At 40.0% G+C, this 14,036-nt stretch overlaps 1 protein-coding gene across 5 annotated transcripts in view; it reads left to right on the top strand.

The window, feature by feature from the left end:
• The window catches only part of AUH (AU RNA binding methylglutaconyl-CoA hydratase), a 186,225-nt gene extending 173,064 nt beyond the window's left edge, over positions 1 to 13,161 (top strand). For all 5 annotated transcript variants that reach the window (XM_059724881.1, XM_059724882.1, XM_059724880.1 and 2 more), the window contains 4 exons: positions 1,561 to 1,748; positions 4,534 to 4,584; positions 7,734 to 7,781; positions 11,474 to 13,161. In XM_059724881.1, the coding sequence (XP_059580864.1) occupies positions 1,561 to 1,748; positions 4,534 to 4,584; positions 7,734 to 7,781; positions 11,474 to 11,551 (365 nt within the window). In that variant the 3' untranslated portion in view covers positions 11,552 to 13,161. The remainder of the gene's footprint in view (positions 1 to 1,560; positions 1,749 to 4,533; positions 4,585 to 7,733; positions 7,782 to 11,473) is intronic.
• Positions 13,162 to 14,036: the final 875 nt, after the last annotated feature.

Below are 14,036 nucleotides of genomic sequence, written 5' to 3'. Positions count from 1 at the left end.
GCCTGACATCAGCCTCCCTGATGTCAGCCTCATGGTACCTCTCCTCCCCATATCTACTTTCATGGATTGGATGGTGGAGAGGGGGAGCCGGGGCCAGAATTCAGGGATGCCCTCAGCCTGATCCTGCTGGTCAGGCAAGGGCCAGCTGTGTCCTGGACTCTGGGAATGCCTCATGCCCAATCCTGATAGCTGAATATTGGGATCTGGCAGGGGCAGCCATGCCACATATTCTGTTCAAAGTGTGATGCAAACTAGCCACAAAAAAGATATTTTGTACACACACACACACACACACACACACACACACACACAAACACATACACACAAAATATTTTTGCAACTCATTTGCTAAATTATCATATTATAAATTGTCTTTAACATTAGCATGTTATTATTTATGGCATAATTGATACCTTAATTGTGCCATAAATACAACATCTACCATCTCTATGGACCCATACTTGCCATCTACTTCCTTGGGTGTGGACACACAACATGGAGTGATTTACCCCAGAATTTACTCCATAGTAAATTCACTCAGTTGCCAAGTAGACAAATGACCTGTACCTGTATTTACTTCTTTCCCAGACCTGAGGATGAGCAAATTGTGCCCAAAACTTGTGTAACATCTCTCCCAACTATATAGTTGGTCCAATAAAAGACCCCAAAAAAGCCCTTGGTTCTTGAATATTTCTTGGACCGTAATAGTTAAAACAGCACTCCATACTACATCTCTCCCAAACTGGCTGCATGCTGTAGACTGTGTTACAGTAATGGGCCATGTCATGACGGGGATACCAACTAGCACCCCAGGATCAAACTGAGGGTAGGGGAGTGGACACAGTATTGTTGCTTCTGACTTTGAAGAGTAAGTTTAATGACTTATGCTAGTGCAGGGCTGGCTGTTATGTGTTCACTCAACTTCTGCTTCAGAGTAAAAATATTGTGTGTCCACACCGCTTGTTTTTTGGGGGAGGTTTGTTATCCTGCACTGGATTTCAGACAGCACTATGAAAGTGAGGGTAATATGGACCATGGTGTTTTCATAGCATTTGCTTACTATACTGGATTTTATGGGAATAAGCTGTGTCTGGAACTGATGGATAGTTTTCAAAATGGATTGGAGTTTTGTGGAACATGGTAAATCATAAAGGGAAGTCATATTATTATGATTGCCATGTAAGTGCATAGATTAAACAAAGACAAAAATGTGTGGAGACTTGCTGGTAAGTACTAGTACATTTTCTTAAAAGTCGATCATATTTTGAAAAAGTTGATTTCTTTGTAATAGAAACATTATTTGAGTAGGTTTTATTAGTAAATAAATAGATTTCTTTCTAGGAAGCTAAAATATTGATTTCATTTGTGGTAAAGTTTCAAAAGGCGTAAAGTATCAGTGTGTCAGATGATTCTGATATTGTATAGTGTAGTAGAAATAGCGCATGTGCTTACGTATGCATAACTGTTTGTCTATATAAGTAATGAAATGTTTAAAGTGAGTATCTGGCATTTAGACTATGCTGATATTTCCGCATTTCCTTTTTTTCCTCCGAACTGCAGGAGGGACACAGAGGTTACCTCGTACAATTGGTGCATCTCTAGCAAAGGAACTAATCTTCTCTGCACGCGTTGTAGATGGTGAAGAAGCAAAATCAATAGGATTGATCAGCCATGTGGTACAACAGAATGAAGCAGGGGATGCTGCCTACAGAAGAGCTTTGGCTCTAGCAAGAGAATTTTTACCTCAGGTACAGCAGATAATGATGTTTTAATTTTGTTTCTGTTTTGGAGAGGATTGTCTCACTCCAGGTCAGAACAGTGACCCAGGAATGTTTAAAAAAAATAATAATAATGTTACAGTAGAAAATGTGTCAAAAGTGCCCCTTCTAAACACACGGACAGAAATTGAAAGCCGTCACATGTATCATGTTGTTAGTTGGGAGTTACCTCATAGCGAGGCAGATAATCCTGTCTCATCACTGTATTTGCCTTATTTTGATCTTTGTCTTTGCATTGTTAATTTTTTGCTTTCATATTTTAAACCTGGCAAATTAATGTCACAAAACATTTCCAAATGAAGTAAGACATTCAAGAGGCATCTCGTGTTATTGCCATAATAAAACTGATCAGTTTTTGAGAAAGAGAAAACAGCCAAATGACAGTGGAGTCCTTCTCTATGTCTTTTAAACCAGGATGAATTTCTCTCTCAGTCCTTTGGCCCAGAAAAGTCTGAATTTCTCAGTATGATTTGCCAAGGTAAAAGGCGCAGGTTCTCTGTATTGAACAACCTTTAATAAATAGATGCTGTCAGGGTTTAAATCTTCTTCCTTTTTCATAATTATATTAATTACTAACATCGCACTGGAAACTTAAAGTTTATTATCAAAATTAATCATTTTTTCCGTTTATTCAATATCTTGTTTTTACTGGAAGAACTATTTGTTTACTGTCTGGACCATTTGCAACTGTGCAGTCATGTTTCATGTTCATGCACTGTTCTAGGTTACAAAAGTAACCATATCAGAGAGACATGAAATACAGTTGTGTTATTAAAACTCACATTCCAAAGATTCAGCATTAGACAGCTAGACGTACATTAATTCTGAGTTGCCTTATTGCAAAATATCACTGTTAACTTCTCCAAGGCTAGATGGGCATGTTATCTGATTATTCATGACAATCAAATGTGGAACATGTTGAGGGAGCCTTTATTTAGCTGGATATTCTCTCTTGCTCTCAAGGAACTGCATAGACATTAGTGTTTCTGCTCACAGCACATAGAGTTGTTATGTTTTACCCTACTTTTCAGTCAAAAGAAATTTATCTTTTTCCTTCCATGTAACATGTAAACACAGGAAATCTGGTTCAGTTTACGTGACCCAAATACTAGAACTCCAGCAAAATCTAAATGTGACCCTCCTGAAAAACAGACTACAAGAGCTTTTGTGATGATTGATTGAGGTTAACTGTATTCTGCACCAATCCTGCCCATTCCAGAAAAGATGAGAAACCTGACCTTGATCTAATCAGCACTTTTGTACCCTCCCCCCACCAATACACACAAATTCTGTTTATCCCCTTGATGTTGCATTGCTAAGATTCTAGATATTTTTAATTTTTATAAATGAAAACAGTATTTTTTTAAGCCCTTACTGATGATTCTGCTGGATCTTCCAAGTGCGTCTTGTCTTCCTAGGTCAGTTGTGTAGACTATAAATCCTTTTGGGTAGAAACCGTCTTGATATTAATTTAATACTGAAGAACTGAGTACTTTGTTGACACTTAGCAAATTAATAATCTTCTGATGGGCTTCAAGGTCCTTAGAAAAGTCGCAGTTCTCAATCACTGCATGTTCGTACTGAGTTCACAAACAAATTAAATGTCTCCAGAGATGGCACTTTTGCAGGAGACTTTATGCAGTAGCACCAAAGAAAATGTTATGGGGTGGGAGAACAGAAGATGCATGTCTAGATAATGAATGTGGTTTTGGAATCCTTTATTTATTCCTTTTTTATTATTATTTATTCCTTTTTTGGAATCCTTCACTTTTCTACTGAAGACTTTTCAGAGTAACTACTCCCAGTCTATAGTAAGTGCCTATAAATAAAAATCCTTATGTAGCTACCACTAAATTTGGCGTACTACAGTAACTGCAGAAATCTTGCCATTTAGAATTGGAAAGACTGCAAATTAAACAGCAAATTAAACTGCTGTTGAAAATAATTATTGATTTTGTTTTTGAAACATGGTTACAAAGTGTGACATGAAAAAAAGGAGTACAGATTTTCAAGTGAGGCCTGGATTATGATATATAACTGCAGCTTCTCATTGGAGTTAGTTTAGGGGCTTTGAAGTCAGACAAAATATCTGCCAGCTCTTTGGGACAGTGTTTGTGTTTCTGAACACTTCTGTCATTGGTGTGCAGAGTACTTACATGACTAGAGTAATAGATTCCCATCGAGTCTAGCCATTCTGTGGAACATATTAGAAGTGTAGTTAGGGACCTTGCACACACTCTTACCCCCTTACTCTGCCCTCTGAAAGAAGTCCGCTGGAATCTGACTGCAGGCATTTTTCTGCACTTTATGCATTTCAGTTTTGAACATATCTTTTTTTCCTTTCCTTTAGTTTCAGATGCCATGTGTCCTTTTAGTATGATCATTGGGACATCCATGATAATTACACAAATTCATATAATAACTTTCTGGTTACTATAAGTGTAATTTTTAATGGTATTGAGCACCCTCAATTACAGCTGAAATTCATAGGACATGCTCAGGCTCAGCACCTCTAAAATTGAGGCCATAATTTTTTTGGTCAGTTTTTTAAAGTTATACACTACCTTTAGTTTTTCTTAGCATATATATTTGGAGTAAAATGTGGTCATATTAGTAAGGGTGTTAAAATCTGTTAGTTGTCTCCTTGACTTAGAGTCTGCATAATGCAAAAATGATGGCATCTCTTTGTAGACAGTTCAAATCATAATCTTGCTGTATGGGTTGACTTGTAACTCTGATTAATTTTTAATTTTAGGGACCCTTAGCAATGAGAGTTGCGAAGTTGGCCATCAATCAGGGGATGGAGGTAAAGATATATTTATTTCTAACTGAGAAGAAACCTGGAAAAGTGAAGGTGTACTAAAACATGCGTTTAAAAAGAAAAAGGAGTGAATGAGTTTTTAGTGGGTTTTTCAAATCCTTTTGAATATAAGGTCCTTTTTTTAGAGTGAAAATGTCTTGTAAAAATTTCCTGAATCTTAAATTTGAGTAAAAAACCCCAAGAACTATTATATATCTCATCTAGAGGCTGTGTCCTTCTAAATGTGCTTGCATTTGTTGTTTTATTTTTACCCTAAATTAAGTCAGAAAACTTTGTTAGATCTAGCCTAAAATTGAAAGCAACGGTGGTTCTTTTAATACTTCTATGCTGATTCCATGCTCATGAGGATATGGTTGATGCTGACTGGACATTGCAGTAACAGTATTTCGTAATGCCACTTTTGTTAGCAACTTTTTCAGTATGTTTATTATCAACGCTAGCAAGTAGGCATACCGTTTGTTAAATACTCATTCATATCCAAGGCTGGGGAAAAAGGTGATCTTAAACTGATACTCATCATGCTGTCAAGACTATCTTTGCTGTTTCAAGTGCAAATTCTATGAAAGACCAGAAAAGGTACTGTCACTTTTATAATAGTTTATGGTACAGTACCGTTCAAATTATATACAAAATCTAACATAAACCGAGTGCAACTCAGTGCACTCTTCTGATTCAGCTCTAGAATTCTTTTAAGACCCAGCCATGAGCAGTCACACACATGCTTTACTTTAAACATCTGAGTCATCCTGCTGAGCTCAGCTGGATTACTTACAGGCTCTAAGCATATGAATAGGTGTTTGCAGTGTCCCTTCTTGAAGCTCACTTTGGCCTAGAGAACAGAGTGGGAGAAGTTGCATCATATTGGGATTATAATGCATAAACTAAGGGTATAAATTGTAGGATAATCATGCAGTTATTTATATAATTGAGTTTAAAGGGTTACACTACTGATTAATTTAACCCTTAAAGTAAGAGACAAAATCAGAAGCAGAAGTAGAAAATGTGTACATTAAGGTCACATGTGCAAGTTATGCCCTGAGTATATGAACAGAGTTGTCCTGAGACAGGGAACCTTGAGGCAGAAATCTGGAGGTAACTGTAACAGCATGACTGCATGAGTGACCTTGTTCTGGAAAGAATTAACCCTGGATTGAAACTAGGATAAAATTTCCCAAGTTTGGACATATATTTATCTCAGTTCAAGGGATAGTATTACCACAGCTATTTTTTTTTTCTCAGAACAGCTGAGGTTTTCATAGGACCATTTATATGTCCATGGTCTTGTTTGTTTTTTTTGTTTATTTGGGTTTGTTTGGTTTGGTTTGGTTTTTCATTTATCTTCCAAAGGATACAAATACAAGATTGATTTCAATAATATACAGTTGAAAATTAGTGCAAGACAGATAGTCTTGGTTCCAAACAAAGTGGGTCAGTGGACCAGAAGATGTTAACAAATCTAATATAATTTGAAGCTCAGATGTCAGAAGCCAGTAAAAGAGCTGGTCCCTGATGCCAATAGGTGATGCTTATGGAAAGCTGATAGCTGAACCATGAGGAAGTAGAGGAGGGGGAAATTCAGCCCTTGAAACTGTTCAAGCTGCTACTCAGAAATATTGTGCAGGTTATAAGAGATGGTCTGGGACCATTATTTGTCTGTGTTGGAGAAATACATACTTTACTATAGCCATACTCTAATATTATATAAGAAGACATTTCATTAAACTTGTAGTATAACTTACATTTTTATAAAATGAGTGCTTTTATATGCACACAAGGCAGAATTATGGCACATTATGATAACTATGTTAATAGTGAATGCTATCCATGGAGCAAATAAAGGACACCTTTATAGCTATAATTTACACTGGTCAAACATATCAATAATAATAAAAGCAAAGTAGTAGAACATTAAAATATTCTGTTCTATTAGGCCAGTGTGTATACAAAAGTGATATTTTGCAAAACTAACTATTGAGTATGAGAGTGCAGTTCTTTCACAATCTTCCATATATTACATTATAGAAATATTATGAAATTGTTCCTTTTTAATAGGTGAAACTGCCGTCAGGACACATGCACTTTGTCCTAAACAACAGATGTAATTTGTTAGTGCTTTGGAAGTGGTAGAATTGTGTGCTGGTACAAATGTAAGATAAAATTCCATAACAAACTTTGACATACGTAGCATCTAGCTCGCTTTACAGGAGGTAAATTTTTTTATGTTGTATGCTGATGAGTAACTTTTCAGTTGTAAATAATATCTGTTATTAAGTATGTCAACTTTGGTATTTCTGTAGCATTCATGGTCTATTTTAGGCACTTCTGCATGTAGAAAGACATTTTTACTGCCTTAAAGAATCCATTTCAAAACTACTATATTTACTTGACTCTAAGATGAGGTTTTTCCCACATAGAACATGATGGGGAAAAAAGACTCTTGTCTTGAATTCAAGCTGGGCTATGGCTCCAGCTCTAGCCCCTACCCCAGCCCCAACCTGGGGTTGTTGCTGGAGCCACTGCTTCTGCCTTCCCCCCCATTGCGTCCCCTACTGCCTGCCCCCTCTGCCTGCCTCCTCTCCTCCCTCCCCCCCCCCTGCTTTCCCTGTTGCATTGTTAGGTGGTGGGGGGACAAATTTAAGACTCCCCAATAATTAGATTCTGTACATGGAAAATGATAACAAATTTATACATTTTCCGTGTATAGAATCTAATGATTTGGGGCATGTCTTTAATTCAGGGTCATCTTGGATTCAGGTAAATATCGTGTTTTTTAAAGCATCATCAGTGATGATCTGTAATCAGTGCTAGGTTTCTGCCCCCTTGTAGCTGAAATAATTAAAAATGTACAGCTAATTAATTACTTTGGGTCACTTTATAGTGAAGACCATCCATTCTGTGTTCATTTCTTATTTTTGGCAATCTGTTAAATAGTAATTACATCTCAGAATAAAGAAATTGATTACAGAAATAGTAATCTTTCCTTAACCACAGGATACAAAAAAAAATCTGCATCAAGGTAGGGACTTTCTAGAACTGTATTAATATTTGTGTTTAGAGGTGAGACATAAGGAAATAAAATATATACTATATGCAGAAATTACTCACTCTTGAAATATTTCATTTTTCTTTCCCAGGTGGATTTAGTAACAGGCTTAGCAATTGAAGAAGCCTGTTATGCTCAGGTATGTAACTTAATTTACAAAAACTTCTCTGTTAGAGCCTACATAGAAAAATATGCAGAGCCACAGCTTGAGATTGATGTGTTTTCTCCTAACAATGCTTCAGGTATGGAATTTTTCCTTTCCTTGTAGCATTTCTTTTTTTAAATAATTAAGGAAGGAAGGGAGTTTGAGGCAAAACATCCTCTTATATGAAGGGGCTATTCAGGAAGGGGGCATGGCACTGTGCCATTCAGACATCCAGCCTAAGAACCAACTTGTGATTCAAGAGTGGTCTGCTGTGGGAACTATGTGCCAGAGCACCTGACTAGTGCATGGTAATAGTAGTATATGTGCTAACTCACAGGACAGCTTGGGTACACTTCCTAGCCCATAAGCCTGTAGAGCTGTGCATTATGGAGTAAAGATATGCGTGTCAAACTCAAATAAGTGACTGTGGGCTGGAGATCCTACTCTGGATACGATCCATGCGGCTTCTCACTGCAGCTTATGGCAGTGCTGTCAGTGCCACCAGCCAAGGAGTTAACACCACAGCTGCTGAAGCCCCATTGCTGTGACTGCTGGGCTAGGGACAGAAGTTACGTGCTTAAACTGGTTTAAGTGATCAGAAACTGGTTTATACCTGTAACAGAACACGCGTTCAGTGCACATAAATCAGTTTCAAAATGGTCAAAACTGGTTTAAGATAAACCTGGTTCAGTGTAGTATCAGACTTAACTGTTTTGGGTCAATCCAGTTTATGCAACTTCTGTCCCAGACCCCTTCCTGGTTTAAGTTAAACCAGAGTCCTCCAGCATCCTAACCCTGAGCTGGGCTGCATAGGTGGATTAACAGATGGGCAGCTGGGCCCAAGCCCAGGGGCCACAACCAATTTGGGGACCCGGGATCCTTATCAGCAGGGAAGCGAAAGCCGCGGTTTTAAACTTGGTGCATTTTCCCAGCAGGAAAACAAAAATGACTCCAAGTTTAAAACCACAGCTTTCGCATTTGCTTCCCTGAATCTGGGAGCAGGGCCCGTCCCCCAATGGGGCTGGGAGGGGGAGGCTGGGGCTGGGCTGGCCAGGAGTGCCGCACCGTGGAGCGGGCTAGGAGCGCCATGCTGCACCTCTGCAGATGGACGGTGGTGCTCCCCGCAGATAGGCAGGTATCGCCACCCCGAAATTTACCTTGGCCCCCCATAGACACCCCTCCCAGCACCTCCACCTTCCCACAGAGGCATGGCGTAGCACTCCCGGCCTGGCCCAGAGCATATGCACAGCCACATGGACACAGCCAGGCAGCTGTGCCTGCTGGTAGGCACAAGAGGGACCAGGTAGGAGCAAGATGGAGCCACAGGCGGCTCATGGTAGGGCGGGGAGGATTGGAGGGAGGGTGGGGAGGATTGGAGGGAGGGGGCTACCTCAGAGTGATTGAGAGTTGGGGAGGTGGGAGCTCCTGTGAGGGGAAAGTGTGTGTGCGTATCTCTGTGTGCATCCATTTGTGTGTGTGAATGTCTGTGTGTGTTTGTCCTTCCCAGCAGGCCACAGCTCAGGGTGGGGCTGCAGGGGCTGCACAGTTCCCTGTGCCCAAGCCAGGTGGAGCTGTCACGGAACCCCAGGCAGCCCATAGGGGATGGGCCCTTCCCAGCCCACTGCAGCTGCATGACAGCCTGGCAGCACGGGCAGGGGTTGGCTGGGGAACAGGCTTTCTGGGCTATCTCAGAGGCACTGGCGGGCTCCAAGCCTGGCAGCTGCCACCACATCCCCTGTCCTGTGCTCAGGGCCCATCTGCCTCCACCCTCAGCAATGCCCATAGGCCAGCTTGGCTCATCCCTGCAGCCCCAGCTGCAGCTGCAGCGAGCCCTGGGCAGATAGCAGGGCCATGCTGCCTGCTCTGGCCAGGCCCCCCCCCCACCCGAGGAAGAGCTGGGGGGGAAAGCTGGGCAGACCCTGACTGGGGTTCCATGCCTTCCTGGAGACAGGAGAGTTTAATACCCACCCCTTGTTGCCCTTTGCCTGAGGAGCTGCCCTGGCTGGTGTATGGCTTTGGGGACAAGCCTGGCAAGGAGCTGCTTCCCATTTCCCCCTCTAGGTACACCTCATCTGGGGTAAGGACAGGGTGGGGGCTTAAACCCCTCCACAATCATACTTAGCCCCTGAGGGGGCTTGGCCACACCCCCCAAGTCAGCTTCCCTCTAGCCTTGTGGCTCCTGCAAAGGGAAGGGGGGACTTGCACTAGCACCCCCCAGCTTCTAGCCTGAGCCACTTCAGGCATGTGCCTGCATTTCCACTATGAAATGTGTATGTCTGTTCACTTGCAAATCAGTTGAATTTTTGCAGGTTAGACTAACCTGCAAAGATTGAATCAATTCATGTTCAGGCTTTTTGAATGTCTGTCTCTAGCCCTGGAGGTGCAGTGTCAGTACAGCCAGCACCTAGGGGGTGAATGTCACGATTGTAGTCACCAGTGGTGAGCGAAACCACTGAATTGAGCTGTAATGCTCACCCCCTAGATGTTAGCCATGCTTACACTGTGTCTCCAGCAGTGATGGCAACTGGCCTTCATTGGCAATGGCATTAACTCCTCGGCTGCTGGTAGCTGTGGCAGAAAAGTTCTACAGGCCCCCTCCCCTCCCCACCATTACTCCCACTGTAACAGCTAAGCTCCCTCTCCCTCTTCCAGCTTCTACTTCCTGCCCTCAGTCCCAAGGGTGAGGCACGGCTGCGCAATGGAAAGGCTAGAGTTACCCGAGTTGTGGTGGGGGGGTGGTGGTTAGGGTGCCCATGCATGTACCAAGGGAGGGGACCAGTCTGCCCACATTGCAGGTAGATAGTGCATATGGCTGGGAAGGGGACACTGCATGTGTGGTCGCAGGGGAAGCTGTACTGCCTTTGCTGTGGGGAGGAAAGCTCAGGGCCCTAGGGTCTGTATTCTGTATCTTATGTAGCCCCTGAGATTGCAGCCTGTGTGGTGTGTGGTCCCCAACTGCCTGGAAGTTGGACGGCCCGGATTTAAACATCTGAACAAGAGCTTGCATCTGTTCTCCATACTGCCCAGTACTGGAGTGTCCATCACTAACATTTTTTTAAGTTCCTGTAAATCATTCTACAGCCTTTCCAACCCACAGCTAGATTCCCCTCCCCCTGGAACCAACAGTGAACTTCTGTTTGGTCTGGGGCAACATTGTAACTCAGAATGCTTGCACTTCTGTCTGCACCCTAAAAAGGGTCTTACAGGAATTTTTTAAATTTTAAATATCTACAGGATTAGTAGTTTTTTGTGCGTCAGCAATGTTCATCTTCTTGAGAAGGTAGAACTGCTGGGGTATCAAAGGTTTTGTAGAGAAGGCTTTTGGTTTTATAAAATGTAAAAATAAAACCTGTAAAAATAAAAATGTGTCTTTTTTTTCCTTCTTGCTAGAAATTTAATAATAAGCAACTTAAAAACAACTGGCCGGATCTTCATCTGGTTTAAATTAGTATTGCTAAATAAACCATTTACCAATAATCAAGTTACTCCAACTGAAGATCTGAACCACAGATTGTAAAGTAGTTGTATATGGACTGTGTTCAGTTTCACACTTTTGTGATTTCTGTATTTTACTGTGGACTACACGTTGCATACATTAAATAAATGGTGGCTTTATATGAAACCTGTACCTCGTTTTTTGTCAATGCTGGTATGGATAACATGAAGTTTCTCTGTTTTTTTTGTAGACTATACCAACAAAAGATAGAATTGAAGGTCTTCTTGCTTTTAAGGAGAAAAGACCCCCTCGCTATAAGGGAGAATAGGAGAAACTGATGCCTTTAAATTACCATGAAATAAACCTACTGCTGGAAAGGCCTTTCAGCTGCACTTTGCCTCAGCACCTGGAATATCACAGCCACCAAAGTAAAAGCTAATCATACCTATGTTACTACATCTTGAATGTGTCCATACATGTATGTATCTGCCCCAGATCTGTGTTAAGTCAAACTCATTATGGTTTATGACAGTTGCTCTGTGTACTTGCAAGGTCATACATAAATTAATGGATTTTTTTTAATTCATATATATGAAACATCATTCCAAAATTTTAAAAAATGTAAATTCTTTATATATACAAAGCCTATAACATAATATTGAATGTATGTCTGTTGTACTATTTTATCAGAATAAAAGTGAATTCCACACACCAAAAATGTGAAATTATACCAAATATGGTTTCTAAATGATTCTGTATATCAACAAGAAATCATGTTTATTCCAACTAAACATGTAAATTATTAATAAAGATAGTGAAGCGACAAGAATGATTGTTTGGGAGATTATAAACTTGTCTTGTGCTATTGTAAATAAGGTGAATTCCTTTTTTATCCAGTTTTAAAAGGGTATTCTGTTCACTTAAACTTAACAAGGTTAAACTACTTTTGAATTTAACCCTTGAAGTACTAGCCAAAATCAGAAGCAGAAGTACAAAATGTGTACATTAAGGTCACATGTGCAAGTTATGCTCTGGGTATATGAGCAGATTTGCCCTAAGACAGGGAACCTTGAGGTAAAAGTCTGGAGGTAACTGTAACAGTATGACTGCATGAGTGACCTTGTTCTGGAAAGGTTCAAATTCAAATATTTTCAGATTCAGCCCTCAGTCACGTAAGCCTCAATTCTAAACTTGGCCTCTTTCTCCCAGGTTTCCACAGGACTTCATCTGACCAGCACTCTCCACTAATGAAAAAGCTGTAATTTACTTGGCCTAGTGGTTTTTACTTTCAGGCTGAATTCAACTTTTTATTTGCAGAGCTGTGATTAAGCATGTGTATAAAGCTAGAGAAGTTATTAAACACATGTGCAAAGCCAGAGAACTTATGTTAGCCTCAAAATGCTTATTCTGATTATATAATCATTTTGCAGGTTCTGCTACTGTGTAGTTCTACACAGCTGCTGTGAACTGAAATGATCTTTATTCTGTAGGGGCCTGTACGGGTTGTTTTCTCTTTGACTTTGAAAAGAGAAAACTACTGTGTTTATGTATCTTTGCCTTGGAAAATGGCCTCTTCAAAATATTCTGTTAACTTGACTGGTAGGTAAATATGGCTTATCAGTCAGAGGTTAAATTATTTATATTAAAACAATCTCCTTTGTGTTTGGTTTGCATTGTATTTGTAAGGATGTCTGCATGCTGTGCTGTTTCTGCAACATTAGCTATGGTCAGTCTTCAATCTATGGTGATACAGCAGCTGATCAACATGAAATGACAAGAACTCATTAAAATTTATATTTAGCCATATCTTTACATGTAAATTGATTATAACTGGTGTAACACACATTTCGTTGACTGATAAACTTGCTGAGTTGATCATTTCATGCATGATAATTTGCAAATAAAGTACCTGTGCTTGTTTTGATAGTCACATAAGGCCTTCGGGGTCATTTTCTCCTTTTTTTCAAAATGCTAAAATGTCATTTTGATTATTACTGAATAGGAAATAATTATGTTAATAGGAGAGAAAATATACAGTCTGTACTGAATGGTTTGTCTCTCATAACTGATATATATTCTGGTTATTGAGTTGCCTTTCATTTTCTAACAAGAATTGACAAAGTAAGTTTGATGTCTGTATATTAAAAAAAATCTAATGATTACAACTATTGTGGCAAAAAATGTTTGCATCAATCTGTGTACATTTTTGCCTTAAACTTGTAAATTTGATTTCAGGAGAATACATTGCTTTCACAATATTTACAATAGTCCTTTTTCCCCTGAGAAAGATATAGCCGTACTGTTGCATTTTGAAGCCCCATCTCTTGAAGTCAGTTTGAATATTATTGGAAAGTGAGTACAAATTGGAGACTTTTATTAATGGTCATGGTAATTTCTTGTTTCAAAACTATTTCAGTATTTGGCAAAAAAAATTAGAAACCTATTGTTTTTCTATTAAATAAATGAATTAGCATCATGATAAACATGATGCAACTGAATTACAATGCAACTTAATTAACTTTATGATTCAACTTAATTAACAGCAGTATTAGAATCCTGCTTCCAAAACTGGGAGATTTGTACAAGAAAGGCTCTTACTAAGTCTGACTTCTAGCTATCACTCCTTCAATTGCTGGGGCTCAGTCCTGTCATTTCTTCTTTGTGCTCACTATATCTCCTCTTTTAGCTGCAGTGGTTCTAACTGGCCAGGTCCCAGTTTTGGGCAGAATGCACTGCCCCTATGTCTGCCACTCTGCTTTTTTTGTTTTTACACAGGTTTTATGACCCCAGGATCTCCCAGGGTCAAAACAACC

The sequence above is a fragment of the Alligator mississippiensis genome, chromosome 3, assembly GCF_030867095.1.
Source record: "Alligator mississippiensis isolate rAllMis1 chromosome 3, rAllMis1, whole genome shotgun sequence".
Taxonomy (NCBI): domain Eukaryota; kingdom Metazoa; phylum Chordata; order Crocodylia; family Alligatoridae; genus Alligator; species Alligator mississippiensis.
The sequence above is the reverse complement of the archived record's forward strand: the minus strand, read 5'-3'. Positions and strand labels throughout refer to the sequence as shown.